Source organism: Bos taurus, chromosome 26 (genome assembly GCF_002263795.3).
Source record: "Bos taurus isolate L1 Dominette 01449 registration number 42190680 breed Hereford chromosome 26, ARS-UCD2.0, whole genome shotgun sequence".
Lineage (NCBI taxonomy): Eukaryota > Metazoa > Chordata > Mammalia > Artiodactyla > Bovidae > Bos > Bos taurus.
The window spans coordinates 35,004,470-35,024,793 of NC_037353.1; the positions used below are offsets into that span (position 1 = coordinate 35,004,470).

At 43.6% G+C, this 20,324-nt stretch overlaps 1 protein-coding gene across 17 annotated transcripts in view; it reads right to left on the reverse strand.

The window, feature by feature from the left end:
* Positions 1-20,324, reverse strand: part of ABLIM1 (actin binding LIM protein 1) — a 329,208-nt gene that overhangs the window by 103,767 nt on the left and 205,117 nt on the right. For all 17 annotated transcript variants that reach the window (XM_059882069.1, XM_059882066.1, XM_059882065.1 and 14 more), the window contains 2 exons: positions 3,284-3,410; positions 1,250-1,343 (listed from right to left, as the gene is read on the reverse strand). In XM_059882069.1, the coding sequence (XP_059738052.1) occupies positions 1,250-1,343; positions 3,284-3,410 (221 nt within the window). The remainder of the gene's footprint in view (positions 1-1,249; positions 1,344-3,283; positions 3,411-20,324) is intronic.

Below are 20,324 nucleotides of genomic sequence, written 5' to 3' on the forward strand. Positions count from 1 at the left end.
TGCTCAGCACACAGCCTCACCCTGAGACTTGGGGTGGGTGTGAGGCAATGCTTACTTCTGCTGTGTCTGTGTGCTCGGTGGCGTCCAACTCTTTGTGACCCTGTGGACTGTAGCCCTCCAGGCTCCTCTGTCCATGGAATTCTCTAGGCAAGAATACTGGAGTGGGTTGCCATTTCCTCCTGCAGGGGATCTTCCTGACCCAGGGCTCGAACCCAGGGGTCTTGTATCTCCTGTACTAGCAGGCAGATTCTTTACCACTGAGCCACCTGGGAAGCCCTTACTTTTTCCATGAGAGTGGGTTAATATCTCACAGGCCTGTAGGCAGGCGGGCAGTGACTCTCTGACCTCTGGCCCCAAGTCTACTGATGGCGCCAACTCAGGAGCTCAGTTCCGCCCAGAGGCAGAAGGTGGCGGGGCGACTGCTGAGAAAGCAGGAACCAAGCTTCCCGGTGCGAGGCAGTCAGTCACACCAGAACTTGACAGCCTTCTGTCAGCCTGGGCCACAGGACGTTCTGGGTCACACAGGATGTGGTTTTCTAAGGGTGAGGAAGCCTACGCCCTCACCTCTAACGACTTTTTTCTCTTAACTTCCATTCAGAGCCTCTGTTCCCTGAGTCTGTATGCTCCCATTTGTACACACATGAGCACCCACACATGTGCACACACAAATATGCAGGCACATATTGTAGCCTAGTTGGTAAAGAATCTGCCTGCAGTGCAGGAAACTGGGGTTCGATCCCTGGGTTGGGAAGATCCCCTGGAGAAGGAAATGGCAACCCACTCCAGTATCCTTGCCTGGAAAATCGCATGGACAGAGGAGCCTGGTGGGCTGCAGGCCATGGGGGTCTCAAAGAGTAGGGTATGACTGAGCAATTAACACTTACTCACTTACTTATACACACATTTGTACACACAGACACATGTGGCTCGAACACAGTCTTCATTTCCTCTTTTCTAACTTCTAAATAAAAAGAACAGTTTAATAAAGCCGTTCCTCCTACATAATTCCTCATAGACTCTTTTCCATTCTTTTTTTCCCCTCATATTCTCTATCCTTCCAGTTTCCAGCATGAAGTAGACACTGCCTGAGCAGACAGTGTCACACAGACATTCTCTAAGTGATCTGTCACCTGCAACTACTTTCTTTCCTCTGCACGTGAGAAAAAGATGGAAAAAGAGACCCTTGTGTGTTTCCGAGAGCCTTGAGGACCATGATGGTGGTTCTGATGGGAGCCCGTGTGTCACTTACCTCCAGGACTTTCCCTGTGATGAACTGGTGGCAGGCTTCACATTTTACCCCGAAGAGCCCCTGGTAGTCCTTTTCACAATATGGAGCACCATCCCTGCAGGACAAACACAGCTCAGCTTCCGAGGGCAGGACAGATGCCCAGACCCCATCTCTCTCCGACCAGTTGCACAGAAGGGAAGAAGAAGTTATTTCTCGCTCAACTACCATTCACATGCCTGGAGGAGACCTGGTGGGGCAGAGTCAAAACCCACAGGAGCAAACACTCCAGAGAGAGTGCTGAGGTCCTCCAAGCCACATGGGAGTAACAGCCAAATGGCTGTCGCTGCTCATTCCTTGACTGCCTCAGACCTCACTAGCAAAAACCATGGCGTCCCTCTCTTGCAGCACCAGGCCTGACGGGCTTCAGCTGTAGTCCCACACTCCTCTTCCTTGTCTCCTCCCCCACACCTCCTTGATTCACACACCAGAGCCTCCTAAGAGCGTGGCGACGCCTTCTCCTTGGCCCTGAGGGAGCCTGGGGGCCCAGGGCCTCTCAACCATCCTCCTGCAACTGTCTTCATTTACCTCTCGCATGTGTGCTAAGTCGCTTCAGTCGTGTCCGACTCTTTGCGACCCTATGGACTGTAGCCCACCAGGCTCCTCTGTCCATGGCATTCTCCAGGCAAGAACACTGGAGTGGGTTGCCATGCCCCCCTCCTCCAGGGGATCATCCCCACCCAAGGATCAAACCTGCATCTCTTACGTCTCCTGCATTGGCAGGCGGGTTCTTTACCACTAGCACCACCTGGGAAGCCCCTCATTTACCTCATGACACAGTTAAAAGATCATGTTCTAGGTGTGCCATCGCATGGGAGAGTTAAAACGTCTCCAGACAGCCCAGTTACCTAGCTCTGCACAGGCATCGGTGTTAAAGGCGGAGCAGTTCTCTTTGGCTGTACCTCAGAATCACCTGTGTAGTTTCTGCCTCCTGAATACCAGGGTTTGCTTTACCCCAGATCTGCAGAATTAGATTTCTAGGGGGTGGGGCCCAAGCTACTTATTTTGTTTCATTGTGTATATTCATACATTAAATTCATTAAAAAAATTTTTTTTAAATAGATGCTGGTTGGAGAACATTTTAAAAAGTGGATAGGGAAAAAAAATTTTGGAGAAGGCAATGGCACCCCACTCCAGTACTCTTGCCTGGAAAATCCCATGGACGGAGGAGCCTGGTAGGCTGCAGTCCATGGGGTCGCTAAGAGTTGGACATGACTGAGTGACTTCACTTTCACTTTTCACTTTCATGCATTGGAGAAGGAAATGGCAACCCACTCCAGTGTTCTTGCCTGGAGAATCCCAGGGACGGCAGAGCCTGGTGGGCTGCCGTCTATGGGGTCTCACAGAGTTGGACACGACTGAAGCAACTTAGCAGAGGGGAAAATTTTCCCTTACTGCCTCTAGGCCCTCCCCCCACCCCATGCTCATTCTTTCCTCAATTTAAAACGTAACCACTGTAACTAGCTTTTCAAGGTCACATTAAACAAAACCCCCAAAACGTCACCTGCTCTAGCTCTTCTCTACACCAGCCTCTGACTCTAAGGAACCTACTCCAGAGTGGTCCTAATGGGCTCTGTGCCTGGACACTGAGTTTTTTTAGGGTGGGGTGGGGGCAGGGGAGGGCCAGCAGTCATGGCTGAGACCTGAATGGAGGATAAAGGTTTACTATCAGTAGTTTCAAATGGGGGAGGGGGGATTAGCAAAAGTAAAATTACTAAATGCTTAACTGGTTGCAACATATAGCCTACCATTATGTCAGCTTCGTTAATTGTTACATTAGGCAACGATGAACATTTAATTAAATTTATAGTGGGCAACAACAGAAGAATAAAATTCCTTTCCAAAGTTTCATAGCAAAAAGTTCATATGGATTGTGGAATGTGAAGGTCTTTCATCACGTCTGATGGGCTGGGCTGGGGTGTATTCCTAGAGCGCAGGGCAGCCCACGATGACCCACCCCTGCTGAAGGATCCATCCGCGCCTGCGCCCCAGGCTTACTTGCTGATGTACTCTCCGGTGAGGACTTTCCCGCAGGACTTGCACTTAAAGCAACCCAAGTGCCACTGCTTTTCCAGCGCCAGCAGGGCCTGTCCATTCTTGATGTCTCGTCCGCAGCCAGCGCAATCTGGAAAAGAGCAGCCGCCGGTCCTTACTCCACGTTTGTTAAATCCATAGTTTTGCTAATCCAAGCAGGTGGGCCCCAGCATGCACCCACTACACACTCAATAACTATTTACTTAAGCGCCATTTCATTCCGCGTTCCTGCCCTGCACAAAATCTTCCCCAGGAGACTCGCAGACCCCCCATCCTCCCTTAGCGCGGGAACATCATGAGCCTCAGCAGATCCAAGGGCCTGGATGTCCTTCTGTTTATTTCCTTGGGGGTGATTTAAATAGCGTCTGAGCTCCAGCTGGCCCAGAGAATATTTAATTATAGCGTCCTGGCTGTGATTTTAAGAAGGCGCTCATCAGCCTTTATTAATTGAGGGCACCTGTGAGTAGCTAAGTACCAGCTCCCCCTCCCCATCCCATGCCGGCTGCCTCCCTAATACTATATATGCGACTTCTGGAACAATGCCCATAAGTCTCATTTTTGTAAACAGGACTCTACTTCCTTATCACCCTAAACCAGACTTTCTAAAATTTGTGATCATCAATTCAATGGCTCTTAATTTCTCAGCTTTAAATTCTCCGTGGCAGGATCCTGTGAAGAAGATAAAGAAGAAAGTATTTCTTCACAGTAAAGAGTGTAGGCCCTGGAATGGGACACCCTGGTTCTGAACCCCAGCTCGCTGTTGGCTAACCACGTGACCCAGGCTAGTTCCCCCCCTTTTCTAGCCTTGGGGTCCTCATATGAAAGCCAGGATGTTATTAGTGCTTGTCTCAAGTTCTCTGATGAGGATTCAATGGAATAAAGGACTCAGGTCTCTATGAAAGTTTGCTATTATTATAGTTGCTGTTATTCTGATTATTAGAAACATCATTATTAGGGCAGCTGAGTATTTAAAAGAACCCAGAAGAATGTATAGGCATACACCGTTTTATTGTGCTTCGAAGATAATACTTTTTTTTGTAACAAATTCAAGATTTGTGGCAATGCTACATCAAGTTTATTGGCACCATCTTTTCAAAAACCTTTGCTCACTTCTAATTCTCCCAATTTTTCAAACTTTTTCATTATTATTATATCTGTTACGGTAATCTGTGATCAGTCATATTTGATGTTACTACTATGACTCACTGAAGGCTCAGATGGTAGCATTTTTTTCAGCAATATTTTCTAATTCAGGTGCATACATTGCTGTTTTAGACATAATGCTATCGCACACTCAGCAGACTACAACATAGAGTAAAGATAACTTTCATATGCACTGGGAAAGCAAAAAATTTGTGTGGCTCATTTAACTGCTGTATTTGCCTTACTGTGGTGGTCTTGAACCAATCCACTGAGCATGCATTATCTCTAAGGCTTGCATGTAAATTGGGCAACCTTTCTGGAGAGCAATTTAAATGTCTAGAGACATTTAAAATCAATGTGCCTGAGAAAGGGAAAGAAAGCATTGCTGGCAGCTTGCCCCTGATATCCCCAATTGATCACAAAAATCATTCAGAGAATAAAGAAATGTGCAGATAAGGCCTCTCGGTACACAAAGTGATTCAACACCCCCCTCTTCTGACCACATCTGTGGCTGCTGCTCCTGTACTAACGACATTTCTAGGCCAACTTGAATTCTCTCTCTTCTAGAAAAACTTTCCTATAGTACCCGGCACAAGCTCAAGTCCCATAAAAATTCCTTCAAATGTCATCCAGCAGTGACTCACAATTATTCTGGTTTTCTTCCTTGCTGAGGTTTAAGTACACCTGACTTTTATTTTTTGACTGCAGATGTGTTTCTGGTGACCTTGGGTCACTCAGTATTTACACAACCTTTAGATCCAGCAATCTCATGGCTAAAATTTAACTCTGCAAATAAATTTTGAAAAGGATGTGCATGTGAATGTATGTGTGTTTGTCCCCTGAAAAAACAATAAAACTGAAACCAACATATGTGGACATTAATGAGAAAGTGGTTAAATTAATTATAGTATAGTCATTAATGGGATACTATACACTGTTAAAAAGAATAAGGTAGATTTGTGTGCAGACATGGAAAGATGTCCAGAATAGATTGGGTAAAAAAATAAGCTGTAAAACAGTATGTACAATATAAGCTCATTTTTCTAAATCATGAGAATGTAAAAAGAATTGAGCAAATAAATATTTAAAAAGTTAAAAGTATACTATACAAGTTATGAATATTGAAGATTAGAATTTCTACAAGTATAGCCCATTATAAGCTAGTGTATATTATATGGTCACAAAGCATGAATTTTTTGTTTTTAAGCTGGGATTTACATGATGTCCAGCATCTCACCAAAATCCTTTCAGAGGGAATCACACATATAGTAGTTTAATATAAAGATAAAAATGGAAGACCACGATATTTGCTCGAATGCAATTTCTAAAGGATAAGAGCACAAGATGAATATAAGATGAATTGGTAGGTTTTAAGTGAACTGAAAATTTTTTTCATTCTTCTGATTAGATTATGCCCACTAGGTGGCAGTAAAGATTTAAAATAATATGCAAGATGCCGGTTGGTTGAATTTTTTCAAGTAGAAAATAAACTTTAGAGATGGTTTTTCATTTCTACAGGAGAGGAGCTCAGGGAGGTAGGTGGGGCTGTTCATATCTTCCTTTCGCAACACTGGGGTCCAGGGAGATCAAAGTTGGGGAGACAGCGACAGGCAGGCTTTAGAATTAGGAAGACTTGGGCACTAACTAGGAAAAGTTACTCTCTCTGAATTCTCGTTTCTTCATCTCTGAAATGCGGACCCACTTCTCAGGTTGCTGGAGGAAGAAGAAACACTCTGTATTGCAAAGTGTTTCATGTGACTTAGAACACTTGGGACCTGCTGGTTGTTCCACACAGCTCTCCTTTCCTTGATAGGGTCTGAGCTAGGACTAGAAACCAGGTTTCTTCACTCTGTCTTGCACTTTTTCTAAGCACATTAATGCCCAGATACCCAAGACCTCTAACAGCAGCAGAGACACAATCTTAGCACAGAAATGACCTCTCTGATTATTCTGTACCAATGGCTTTGGTAAACCAGGCATATTGTGAGGGCTTCATAGACATATTCTTCAGGAGTTATTCTCCACAATTTATTATTCTTCACAGTAATGGAGACAATATCCTGGCCAGTTAGCTTAGTTAGAGCGTGGTGCTACTAACACCAAAGTCACAGGTTTGATCCCCATACGGCCCATAAAGAAGGCTGAGCACTGAAGAATTGATGCTTTTGAACTATGGCGCTGGAGAAGACTCTTGAGAGTCCTTTGGTCAGCAAGAAGATCAAACCAGTCAATCCTAAAGGAAATCAACCCTGAATATTCATTAGAAGGGCTGATGCTGAAACTGAAGCTCCAATACTATGGCTACCTGATGCGAAGCATTGACTCATTGGAAAAGACCCTGATGCTGGGAAAGACTGAGGGCAGGAGAAGAAGGGAGTGACAGAGGATGAGATGGTTGGATGGCATCCCGACTAGAGGACATGAGTTAGAGCAAACTCTGGGCGATAGTGAAGGATAGGGAAGCCTGGCATGCTGCATTCCATGGGGTTGAAGGGTCAGACATGACGTAGAGACTGAACAACAATGGAGTCAAAGTGCCTTGCAGTTCGGAAGCCTCTGACCTCACAGATGATGTCCTGAATCTCTCAGATCCTCCATGCCCCGCAGTGCCCTGGGGAGGGCACATATTCTACAGCTGATATTTTTAAAAAATATTTATTTATTTGGCTGTGTCGAGTCTTAGTTGTAGCATGTGGGATCTCAGTAGCTGTGGTTCACAGGCAAGTTGCTCCAAGGCATGGGGGATCTTATTTCCCTGACCAGGGATCGAACCTGAGTCCCCTGCATTGCAAGGCAGATTCTTAACCACTGGACCCCTAGGCAAATCCCATCTACAGTTGATCTTGATCATTTTTCACAGAGAAGCATTTACCAAATGTGAATGCCTAAGAGCCAGCCATCTGGTGAAACTGGGCTGGAAGGAGAGGTTGGGGATGAGCCTCCTTCATCCCAAACCGCAAGACATAAATTAAGGAAATCAACAAACACGGCCTTCTGGCCCAGAACACTGGCCCAGCTGATTCAAAATATTCTAGTGTACTCCACAGAGGTTACACATTCATTCCTCTCTGGACAAAACTGTATTCTCTCCTTAAACCTGACATCACGCTGGGGAAAATAGAAAAGATACAGAGATAAAAAGATTTGTGCTGATAGTTCACGCTTCCTATGCTCGTTCCAACCAAGCTCTTTTATAAAGAACAAAATGTCCTCCTCTCTATCTTCATGTTTTTCAGCTGTTGAGAAAATTGTTTGCACGTCACTGGAGCAGCTGCTGATAAATATAGAAAGTCGGTTGATTGGCACTGGAATTATTGCCAAAGTCAGAAGTAGGTGAATATGAGGCAGCATCAAGGAAATCAAACCCTCCAGCAACTCACTGGTCCTCCCCTGGGGATAAACAATGGCCAAATGCGAAAACAGAAGAAAGCTATAATAAGAAGGGGATGACAGAGGATGAGATGGTTGGATGGCATCATCGACTCAATGGACATGAGTTTGAGCAAGCTCTGAGAGTTGGTGATGGACAGGGAAGCCTGGCATGCTGCAGTCCATGGGGTTGCAAAGAGCTGGACAAAACTGAGCTACTGAACAATATAACCTTAAACACTCCGCCCGAAGCATTTCATTCTTGGCACCAGAAGCCAAGAGAAAAATAGGGATTTGGCTACTTACATCCAAGTTAAACTAACATCCAAGTACACACCTGGCTTCATATTTATACCATTCTGTTCAAAGCCAATAAATATCCTTGAGCATAGGGATCCTGTCTGTCTCCTTTAATATATCTCTCTTTGCTTGGCATAGGGCCATGGACACCTGGGCTTCAAGAGTATTTAAGATGAAAAAGGTGGCAAATGGCTCTCTGGAAGGTGACCTGTGTTCCCAAGCTAAGAAAGGTGTCATCAGTTGGGCTGCCTTTAAAGTCCCGTCAGCCTAGATACCTATGTTCTTTTTGAGAACAATTTCAGCCTTCCTAGAGTTTCCCGTTTGGGAAGGGTAAGAGCTAAAAAGATGGTCTTACTCTGTGAAGATGGCTCTAGGAACAGAAGGCTGAGGAATGAAGCTACAGGAAAGGGAAAATCATGGGACCTGAATTCCCGATCATCCCTACCTTCCCAGGCTTCTGTCAAGCCCAGAACCATCAGTGGAGGTGGAAGCTGCCACTCACAGTGGCTACCCATCTGGGACTAAAGCTTCTACAATATGGAATGGGGCTTTCCCCAGAGTCTTGAAAATTTTGGCTATTGTTTTGAGCTGAAAACAATGATGATAAATATTCCATCTCCTAGAGCAGGTTGCTAGCAATACCCTGGCTGGACTTAGCAAAGAATCGTAGAATCTACCTGATGACTCAACCCCTACTGCCTCCCTACATCTGAAATTATCTTATTAACATTTCTAGCATCCTTAAAAAAAAACAAAATTCAAAAAGGCAGAGAGGAGAGTGGGCTGGGAGCTGTCTACACAGCAGGCCTGGGTGTTCGCTCCCCTATATTGTGAGAGGAATTAAAAGGACCCTGGGAGAAGGGGGGACTGGCTCCCTGCTCCCCACCTAGATGTTCACTAAATAGGGGTGCTCAGGCCCTGGTGCTGCTGTGGGTCCATGAGAAGCTTGATGTTAGAGTCTTGGGACAGACTGACTGGACTGTCCTGGAGCTTGGTGATGTTCATGAACAGAGTCTGCAGCCTGTGGGAGTCTGGAAGCTTTGGAAATTAGGAAGCTGGCTGGACGCCTTTCTGAAGGCAGGCGAAGGAGAGACAGAAGGCAGAGAGGTGTGCATGGCCACTGTTTGGCTCACTGAGGATGCCTGTGTGTCCTATGGCTGGTGCCCACATCCAAGCATCGTGAATGAACCCACCTGAGAAAGCTACCTGCTGAGCATGGGAGATTTCATTAGAAAGAGACTATGAGGAGCAGGGGCTTCCCAGGTGGTGCTAGTGGTAAAGAACCTGCCTGATGGTGCAGGAGACATAAGAGACGTGGGTTTGATCCCCGACTGGGGAAGAGCCCCTGAGAAGGGCATGGCAACCCACTCCAGCACATGAGTTTGATCCCCGACTGGGGAAGAGCCCCTGGAAAAAGGCATGGCAACCCACTCCAGCGTTCTTGCCTGGAGAATCCCATGGACAGAGGAGCCTGGCAGGCTGCAGTCCATAAGGTCGAAAAGAGTCGGACATGACTGAAGTGATTTAGCATGCGTGAGGAGTAGGACCTGAGGCTGGGGAGGATGGAGGGGGTTTGTTGAAACAGCTTAGCCAGAAACTGCACACTTCTGTCAAGGAATTCAAAATGGGCCCTATTTTTTTTTTTAAATGTCTCCAGCCAGTGTTAGCTGAAAGTCAAGTATGACAATGCGAGTATAACATCTTGTCCCCTCTACCTGTCATTTCCCTCCCCTCTGCCTGGACCCTCAGGGAACCACAAGCAGAATAGGAAGGAGGTAATAAAAAGGGGTAGAAGAGGCTGTACCCCCTCTTTATTGCAGGTCTCCTATTTGGATCTGATCTGAACTGGGAAAAGGGTACAGATCTGATATGGATATGAGAATAAAGGCTTTGACTGTACTGGACTTTTAAGAGCTGAAAGTGAGCAGAAAGCTATGGAACTGCCTAAGATATTATTAAGGGTGAGAAAGGGAGCTCTGATAGAGGATAATAAAAGTACCAACAACAAAAAAATAAGACCATTGTTTTGTCCCACGAGTGTTCTGACCATTCTACATGCTGATTGTGCAACTCACAGGGATGAAGAACTTGTGGGCAAAGAGACCTGGGGTCAAATTCCAGCTCTGACACAGAACAAGGAACCCTGTGCAAGCCAGGTAATTCAGGCTTCAGCTTCTTCATTTGTAAAACGGGCAGATGAACAGAACTTATGTTCTAGGGCTGTTGTGAGGGTAGACAGAACATGTGTAAGCCGCAAGCACGGTGTTGGGCACACGGAAAACAATCCAAGTCTATCCTCACACCTGCAGTAACCTCACAAAGCCAACATTGCATCTTTCCCTTAACAAACAACTGAAGTAAGTTAGACAGAGAAGGAGAATATCCTATGACTTCTATCCCTTCTACTGTGGAATCGAAAAGGAAATGATACAAATGAACTTACTTACAAAACAGAGAGACTCAATGACATAGAGAACGACCTTATGGTTGCTGGTGGGAGGGATGGGGTGAAGGGATAGTTAGGGAGCTTGGGATAGACATGTATAATCTGCCATATTTAAAACAGATAATCAACAAGGACCTACTGTATAGCAGGTGAAACTCTGCTCACTGTTATGTGGCAGCCTGGATGTGCCGGGAGTTTGGGGGAGAAAGGATACATGTATATGTATGGCTGAGTCCCCTCACTGTTCACCTGAAACCACCACAGCATTGTTAATCAGCTCTACCCCAACACACAGTAAAAGGCTCAAGAAGTAAAAAAACAAACAAAAACCAAATAACCAAGACCCACTGTGAGCCTCTGGAAAAGGCATTTTGGTTTCTCTGACTCCACAGTCATCTTTCCATTAACATTACTATTGTTGTTGTTATTGTTCACCCCTTAACTTTTATTTTTATTTATTTATTTATTATTCACCCCTTAACTTTTAAAAGATCTTGCATACTTTGCCTCAGTCCTCCCTTAGGGCTTCCACTAACCTGGAAGGACGGTGGTTATCCACATTTCACAGTTCACAGAACATCTGAGATCCAGAGAGATTTTGAAGATATTTGATGCAAAAGCTTCATTTTACACACAGGAAAGTAAGGCCCGGGGTGGGCCAATGCTTTGCACAAGGTCACACAGATAGAGAGTGCCCTATTAACTGCAGAGTGGAAATCTTTATTCTCAAATGCTCTTGAACGTGAACCCATGCCTTCACAGCTTACAGGGATTTTCTGGGCTTAAAGCTCTAATCATGCATTTGTTCACCTGGTTATTGCCTCTTTTGCTGTCAACTGGCAAAAACATCCACCATGGAGCTGAAGCATGGTTTCACTTGTGGGTATAGAGAATTATTGTGAAAACAATGTAAACTGTAAAGACCCTGATGCTGGGAAAAATTGAGGGCAGGAGGAGAAGGATTGACGGAGGATGAGATGGTTGGATGGCATCACTGACTTAATGGACATGAGTTTGAGCAAACTCCGGGAGATGGCAAAGGACAGGGAAGCCTGGTGTGCTGCAGTCCATGGGGTCACAAAGAGTCAGACACAACTGAATGACTGAACAACAACGAATGTAAATCATAGAAGGGGCTAGAGAGAGACTTCACTCATTTAACTGATGTTTGCTGGGATGCTGAGAAGTTATGTCGATAGACATTTTAAGTCAATTCAGAGTATTTCCTTCCTCTATTGTAAAGTCTTTAAAATTAAGAATAAAAAAACTACATTTCAGGATTGATACTGTTGCCTATATAAGTTCCAGAAAATTTAAGCTTTCCCTGGAATCCCTCTTTAAAAATGATAATAAAAAAGAAACTCTAGTTGTCATAAACAGAGATGAGCACAGAAGTTCATAGCTATACACGTGGATGAAGAATAAATAGACACCAAATCATTTCAGATTTAGGTCATTATTAATAGATAGCAGATAAGACTTTGCAAACTTTATAAAATATTCAAGTGGTGTCTTTTTAATAGACTGTTAACTAGGAGCACTTTATCCCTGGCCAGGAATCAGTATAAGGCGCTTTAAGGAGAATAAACAAGCAAAATCCCCCGATTTAAGTTCTGGGGTTTGGCTAATGTGACTCCTGAATTTAATGACATCATATCTTGTCATTCAGTGGCTCCTACAAGATGTGGATTTCCCGTGACCCTGTGTGATAAAATGGTGAATATGCAGAATGCCAGAGAGCAGTCATTCTCTCCAAAAGAGAGAGAAACTGGAGACAAGAGATGAGTGACCCAAACACAGGTCAGATGCTGTGAGGTTAACAAGCTGCCTTTGACACAAGATTTCAACACATCTGATGAGCCTCTGACATGTGGATCCCTCCATGGGAATAACTGTGGGAGGCACGTAGTGGCTGCCTGCTTTATACAGGACAGATATTTTTATTTTGCCAAGGTTTCCATCCTTTACTAGGGTCGAAATGTCAACTGCCATCTGTCCTCACACTTGAACTGACCACATGCTCCTATGTTATTGGCCTGGCCCTTTTTTGTAGTCTATGAATTAAAAAAAAAAAAAATCCAGACTTTTTAATGCTATTTTCTTGAAAAGACTTGGCTTACAATTTTAGCATCTTTAAGGTATAAGGGGTTTGGTGTTTGGGTGTTTGAAAACCTTCCTTTGATTAAAAAGACCACATCATTTAGTAGTGATAAGAGCATCCATCTAGCAGGTAGACAGTGTTAAATGTTGACCTCTGAACTTCACCTGTCCTGCTCAGTGCTGTCAGGTCCCAACCAGACGTTTATGAGTCAGCAACTACTGCTGGCCACAGTCCATGTCAAGTCACTGACACGAATCGGCAGTTTTCTATCCTAGTATCTCACGGCAAATACCATGGGTATGAGGTCACCAAAAGAAAGGACACATAAAGGGCGAAATGCAAATACATTCATGTGAGGCACTTCTAAGGATTACTTTCTGGGACTTCCCTGGTGGTCCAGTGGTTAAGTCCCTCCCAATGCAAGGGACTCAGGTCAATCCCTGGTTGGGAAGCTAAGATCCTACATGCCTTAAACCAAAACATAAAAACAGAAGCAATATTGTAACACATTCAATAAAGATTTTTAAAAGGGCTCACATCAAAAAAAAAAAAAAAGGAATTCATTTTTAAAAGTACTTTTTCACTTCTGAAATTCTATACTGCATTGGCTGAAAAGTAATTCATGGGGTCATAAGAAAATACTGGTTGGGGCTGAGGGGCAGATTGGAACATTCATATTTATTTATATTCAAATACATGGGTACAGTGTACTTGCCATGGCTCTAAAAAATTTACATTCTCAAATTCACTAAGAACAAGGCAGAATTACTTTAAAACATTATGTGTTGACTGAATATGTAACCTTGAACCAAACTTTGAACAGTCACCCATGACCTCGCTTAGGTCAGTTGCTTCCTTTGCTATCTTTATGGCCATGATGGAAACGTCACAAGCCAGAGCAGCCTCTGACCTCTATTTTAGGTGAAGGTTCTTGTTGTCTTGGAAAACAATACTGCACAACAAACAAGTTTTCACGGGCCACAACAGCAGCACATTATCAGCCTCATTGAGAAAGCTGTAAGCAGGCCCCGGAACAGCTATTTTCTGAGACCTCTATTATATAGTATTCAGCAATCAAACCCATCTTTCCTCCTTTTAAAGTGTATCTCAGGACTTCCTAGGTGGCGCTTCAGTTCAGCTCAGTTCAGTTCAGTCCAGTTGCTCAGTTGCGTCCGGCTCTTTGCAACCCCATGGACTGCAGCTCCCCAGGCCTCCCTGTCTATCACCAACTCCCAGAGTTTATTCAAACTTATGTCCACTAAGTCAGTGATGCCATCAAACTATCTCATCCTCTGTCGTCCCGTTCTCCTGCCTTCAATCTTTCCCAGCATCAGGGTCTTTTCAAATGAGTCAGTTCTTCACATCAGGTGGGCAAAGTATTGGAGTTTCAGCTTCAGCATCAGTCCTTCCAATGAATATTCAGGACTGATTTCTTTGAGGATGGACTGGTTGGATCTTCTTGCAGTCCAAGGTACACTCCAGAGTCTTCTTCAACACCACAGTTCAAAAGCATCAATTCTTCGGCTCTCAGCTTTCTTTATAGTCCAACTCTCACATCCATACGTGACTACTGGTAAAACCATAACTTTGACTAGATGGACCTTTGTTGGCAAAGTAATGTCTCTGCTTTTTAATATGCTGTCTAGGTTGGTCATAACTTTTCTTCCAAGGAGCAAGCGTCTTTTAATTTCATGGCTGCAGTCACCATCTGCAGTGATTTTGGAGCACCCCAAAATAAAGTCTCTCACTGTTTCTAATGTTTCCACATCTATTTGCCATGAAGTGATGGGACCAGATGTCATGATCTTAGTTTTATGAATGTTGAGTTTTAAGCCAACTTTTTCACTCTCTTCTTTCACTTTCAGTAAGAGGCTCTTTAGTTCTTCTTTGCTTTCTGCCATAAGGGGTGGTATCATCTCCATATCTGAGGTTATTGATATTTCTCCCAGCAATCTTGATTCCAGCTTGTGCTTCATCCAGTCCAGCCTATCTCTTGATGTACTCTGCATATAAGTTAAATAAGCAGGGTGACAGTATACAGCCTTGACGTATTCCTTTCCTGATTTGGAACCAGTCTGTTGTCTCATGTCCAGTTCTAACTGTTGCTTCTTGACCTGCATACAGATTTCTCAGGAGGCAGCTCAAGTAGTCTGGTATTCCCATCTCTTGAAGAATTTTCCACAATTTGTTGCGATCCACCCAAAGGCTTTGGCATAGTCAATAAAGCAGAAATAGATGTTTTTCTAGAACTCTCTTGCTTTTTCCATGATCCAGCGGATGTTTGCAATTTGCTCTCTGGCTCCTCTGCCTTTTCTAAATCCAGCTTGAACAGCTGGAAGTTCACATATTGCTGAAGCCTGGCTTGCAGAACGTTGAGCATTACTTTGCTAGTGTGTGAGATGAGTGCAATTGTGCAGTAGTTTGAGCATTCTTTGGCATTGCCTTTCTTTGGGATTGGAATGAAAACTGACCTTTTCTGGTCCTGTGGCCACTGCTGAGCTTTCCAAATTTGCTGGCATATTGAGTGCAGCACTTTCACAGCATCATCTTTTAGGATTTGAAATAGCTCAACTGGAATTCACCTCCACTAGCTTTGTTCATAGTGATGCTTCCTAAGGCCCGCTTGACTTCGCACTCCAGGATGTCTGGCTCTAGGTGAGTGATCACACCATAGTGACTATCTGGGTCATGAAGATCTTTTTTGTACAGTTCTTCTGTGTATTCTTGCCACCTCTTCTTACTATCTTCTGCTTCTGTTAGGTCCACACCATTTCTGTCCTTTATTGAGCCCATTTGTGCATGAAAAGTTCCCTTGGTATCCTAGGTGGCACTGGTGGAAACGAATCCACCTGCCTACGCAGGAGATACAAGAAAACACAGGTTTGATCCCTGGGTCAGAATACAAAAAGCCACATGTGTATGATTCCATTTATATGAAATGTCCATAATAGGTAAATAGAAATAGAAAGCAGATTGGTACTTCCTGGGGGGCGATGGCACCCCACTCCAGTACTCTTGCCTGGCAAATCCCATGGGCGGAGGAGCCTGGTAGGCTGCAGTCCATGGGGTCGCAAAGAGCTGGACATGACTGAGCGACTTCCCTTTCACTTTTCACGTTCATGCACTGGAGAAGGAAATGGCAACCCACTCCAGTGTTCTTGCCTGGAGAATCCCAGAGACAGGGGAGCCTGGTGGGCTGCCGTCTATGGGGTTACACAGAGTCGGACATGGCTGAAGTGACTTAGCAGCAGCAGCAGCTAGCAGAAGGGGTGAATATGGAGTAACTGTTTAATGGGTACAGAGTTTTCTTTTGGGGTGATGATAATGTTTTGGAACTATATAGAGGTGATGGCTGGACGATGTTGTGAATGTACTTATCATTTGCTTTGAAATGGTTAATTTTATGAATTTCAATTTAAAAAAATCTGTACCAACAAGTTTTGTCCTGCACTTAATTAAGCTGTAAACTTTAACCTGGTGAGGAGGTTTATGATAAATCTTTAACTGGCTATGGTCAGCCAGCATACTGGGCTCTTGCCAAAGAGGAAATCATACTTGAGTTTTACGTCAGTGTCTCAGATCCAGTACTCATTAGCCAACATCAGCTCATTGACTCTATTCCAAAGATAGGAAGAAGAAAAGAAGGGGTAGAATGTCAGTTTCAGTCTTTTCATCATGTGACCAGTCACTTAATACACACACAACTGAGAGTCACACCAAGGGCAAACTGCAAGGAGGCTTCAGTCTGGAATGGGCCTTTTAGTTTTTAAATGTAACATTATGCTATTTTTGAGGTGCTTTTGTTTTAAATAGGTAGCACATACACATGATTAAGTTTTTTTCATACAATAAAAATAATTCCTTTCCTTCTGCATCTCCCAGCGACTCCTGCCTCTCTTCTGGAGAAAAGTACTAAGAGTAATTTCTCAATATCCTTCTGGGAACAGACTATAGGAATATACAACTATACCTATACACAACAATCCTTTGAAGAGCTAAATCATTACTGCTGCTGAAAAGTTAAACTGGGGAATAACCACTCTTCAATCATTAAAATTCTAGTTTTATTGATGAGCTGCCATTTATAAGATGTCTTATTACATAAAAGTCACATCTAATGAAATGAAAATAGCAAATAACACAATACCAGTAACTTTCCAACCCCTGAAACATTTTTCCTACCCATGTTCACTTTTTGTCCTGAGTTGGACCCATTTCCTACAAGTCAGGAACTTTTCTTTTCTTGCCACTGAGATAATCCAGGTTCTGGTTAAGTGAAAAAATAATGTCACTCTGGGATCTTTATGTCTGACTCCTTATTCTAAGAGATTTCAGCCTGAAAAATCTAACCATTAATGCTCCGTTTTGCAACATACCTTGTCCTTCTGCAATGAATCTCTGGCTACTATGTAAATGGCAAACTCTCAGTAATACAATCCACACCCAATAGAGCAATACTGGAACTTCCATGCCAGGTTAGCCTCTGTCCCTCGAGGCCATGGGCTGGCACCCTCAGCTCCCAGAGAGGTGAGGCCTGTCTCAACCTCACACTCAAAGTTGGGAAATAATCCCCTGACACTTCTACTTAAAAAAAAACAAACACATGATTCCTTCATCAGCCAAATTATCTAAAGCAATAACTCCTTTCCCTTTTATAAAATAAGAGGACACATTTGCAAACAAGATGAGAAGATGAATGTTTAATTCTGCCAATACCCCTTGCCCTCATGCACCCAAGCTGTACTATGTAATTTTTACAAAACCACAAGAGCCATGTCACCATCATCATTCAAGTAGCATGCAGAACTCAACATTCTGGACCTGGGAGCTGAGATTGACTGCCTCAAAGGCTCTCCTGGGATGGCAACAATTTACCCACTAAATGAACATTCATGTACTTGCTACATGCACACTGCTATTCATAGGGACAAAAGAAAAAAAACAAAATCAAACCAACAGTCCTTGTCATTAGGTAGCTCATAATCTGGCTGGAGAGATAAACGTACAAAGAACCAGTTAGGCTATACAGTAATAACCGCCTCAGTAGAAATGCACAGCACAGTTTTGACCAGAACACATGTGAGCTGGCCCTGTAGCCAGGGGCCTAAGCAAATTCAAAGCTTTCAGCCTTGTGTGTGAGACACTCAAAAGAACAAATGATTTTTGACAAAAATATACAGGAACAAAATGTTATGGGAAGAATTTATTAGAAATTATACATGTGCCTATAGCACTTAGAGCTAAATCCAGAAGCATGTCCACCAAAATGTTAATAGAGGTGATCTCACTGTGATGGGGTTTCAGGTGATTTTAATTTCCTTTTTTGTACTTTTCTGTAAATTTGTATTGTTTTACAATGAATATTTAAACCCATTCTAAAAGAGAAGATTGTTATTAGCTCTGTTCAGACATTAAGATGGCTTTGATTCAATTTCCAGAATATTTGTCTGGGGCTTTATGTGCTAGACCTTGTATAAAAGAGAAACACAGCAGGGTCCTTATCTTTAATGAGTTCATTATCTTGGTGGTGGAGGTGGGCACACATCTAAACAGTTAAAATGCGACAGACCACACATCAGTGTTTATTTCTTAACTGTGACAAACATATCATCCTAATGCATGATGCTGGCTGTGTAATGAAGAGTTTGGCTGGTGCCTGAAATACAACAGGTGCACAAAGAAATGTTCATTGAATAGATGAGTAACATCCATATCTTTCTTTGACATCATCTTTTCATTCATCTTTCTCATCTTTTCTCATAGCCACTGCCACAATCGATGGTCTCCTCAGCTCTGATCACTGAGGCCAAATCACTGATTTTGCATATCACCATTGCCATCAGTGGGGCTTCCCTAGTGGCTCAGCGGTAAAAAATCCACCTGCGATGCAGGAGGAGGCTTGGAGACATGGGTTTGATCCTTGGGTCAAGAAGATGCCCTGGAGAAGGAAATGGTAACCCACTCTGGTAAATTTGACTGGAAAATCCCATGGACAAAGGAGCCTGGCAGGCTACAGCCTATGGGGTCACAGAAGAGTTGGGAACGACTGAGTGACTAAGCAACAATTGCCATCACCACCTTAATCTTTCTGGAACATTGCTTTCCTCTGGTCATCCTCCAGGCTAAGCCAAGCTCCACATTGCCAAGCTCCTCAAGGCCTACAGAAGCCTAGTCCCCTCGTTCCAACTTTCCAACTTCTCTTCTCAGAAGGTGGAAGAACAAAGTCTTTGCCTGGGTCCCCCATGTGCTGTTTTAATAAGTAGCCTCCCCACATTAAGACTGTTCACCCCTGTAGTATCTTATTTAATTCTCATAACAACCCTTAAGAGTAACTATTATCCAATTTTCAGATGCAAACCTGAAGGTTCTGAGACAAACAGTAACTTGCCCATTGCTCCACGTCTAGGAGAAGGCAGGACCAGGAGTCAAAGCCAGGCTCTGGAATATAGAGGCCACATTCTAAACTGTTAGCTTATGCACTCTCTTTCCGTTCCTTTCCAATTCTAAATTATCTCCAAGCTCAAGTTCTAGTCTCATAACTTCCTTAAGGAACGATGGTCAACATCTGGATGAGCTTATTAGGTGTCATGCATCTTTTAAGTACTTTCATTTATATAAATCCCCACAACAACCCAATGAGAAAGGAACCATTATTGTTTCCCATTTTATAGACAAAGAAATGCAGGTAGAGATTGAGTTCTCAAGGTCACACAGCATTGTAGAACCGGGATAAACACTATCAATCTATCCAGAACCATACTCCTTAGCAGTGCCCTGCCAAGCCTCCTCTGTCATCCTACCATCCAGCAAGAAACTGTCTCAAGAGGGGGGCTGATCTGTTTTGGAGACTCTGCCATAAGACATATCACCATGAGCCAAAATCCAACAATCCATGGATTGTTTGTATGCATGTGTTCCTGCCTTCATTGGTTTTACATATTGGTAGAAAATACCAGATGAACAGAAAAGCCAGCCACCGTGAACACCAGAGTGAAAAAAAAAAAAAAAGCACAGTCACAAAAAATTGAGACTGTCCTACACAAAAATTCATGTCATTGCCTAACTAGTAAGTTCTTGTTTTATAAATATTCAGTACTTTTATCTGTTCACTTATTTAATCGCACAAGGTAGGTCCCTATCGCCATCCCATTGTACAAATGAGAGCCTGAAGGATGGAGAGGTAAGGAGATGACTAGAGCCAGAGCGTGACCCAGGCAGTCAGACGCCAGCATCAGATCATCACCACTCCACCTACAGTCTCAGCAGACAAGCCCGCTCAACCCACAGATGCTTTTTTGAGAAAGAACATAGATAGAAGAAAAATTATAGTGCAACTATTAAAAGCTATTGCACCAAATAGAAAAGTGAAATAATTGAAAAATTCATCCTCCCCTTTGAAAACATGTGCGTGACTGTTTATCTGAAAAGATTTCTATTCAGTCCGAGTAGACCATTGCTCCAATACCTGTGGGAATTCCAACTGCAGTCGGAACAATGACAGCGCTGTACAGGGTGGGTGAAGGGGAGGAAGATGGCTTTGGATGTATATGTGCGTGGGTGTTCATCGCATCAATCTGCCAAACCCACACACAATCAGACACTAGTCAGACACCCTCTGAAATGGAAAGGGTGATTGTAGACAGCAA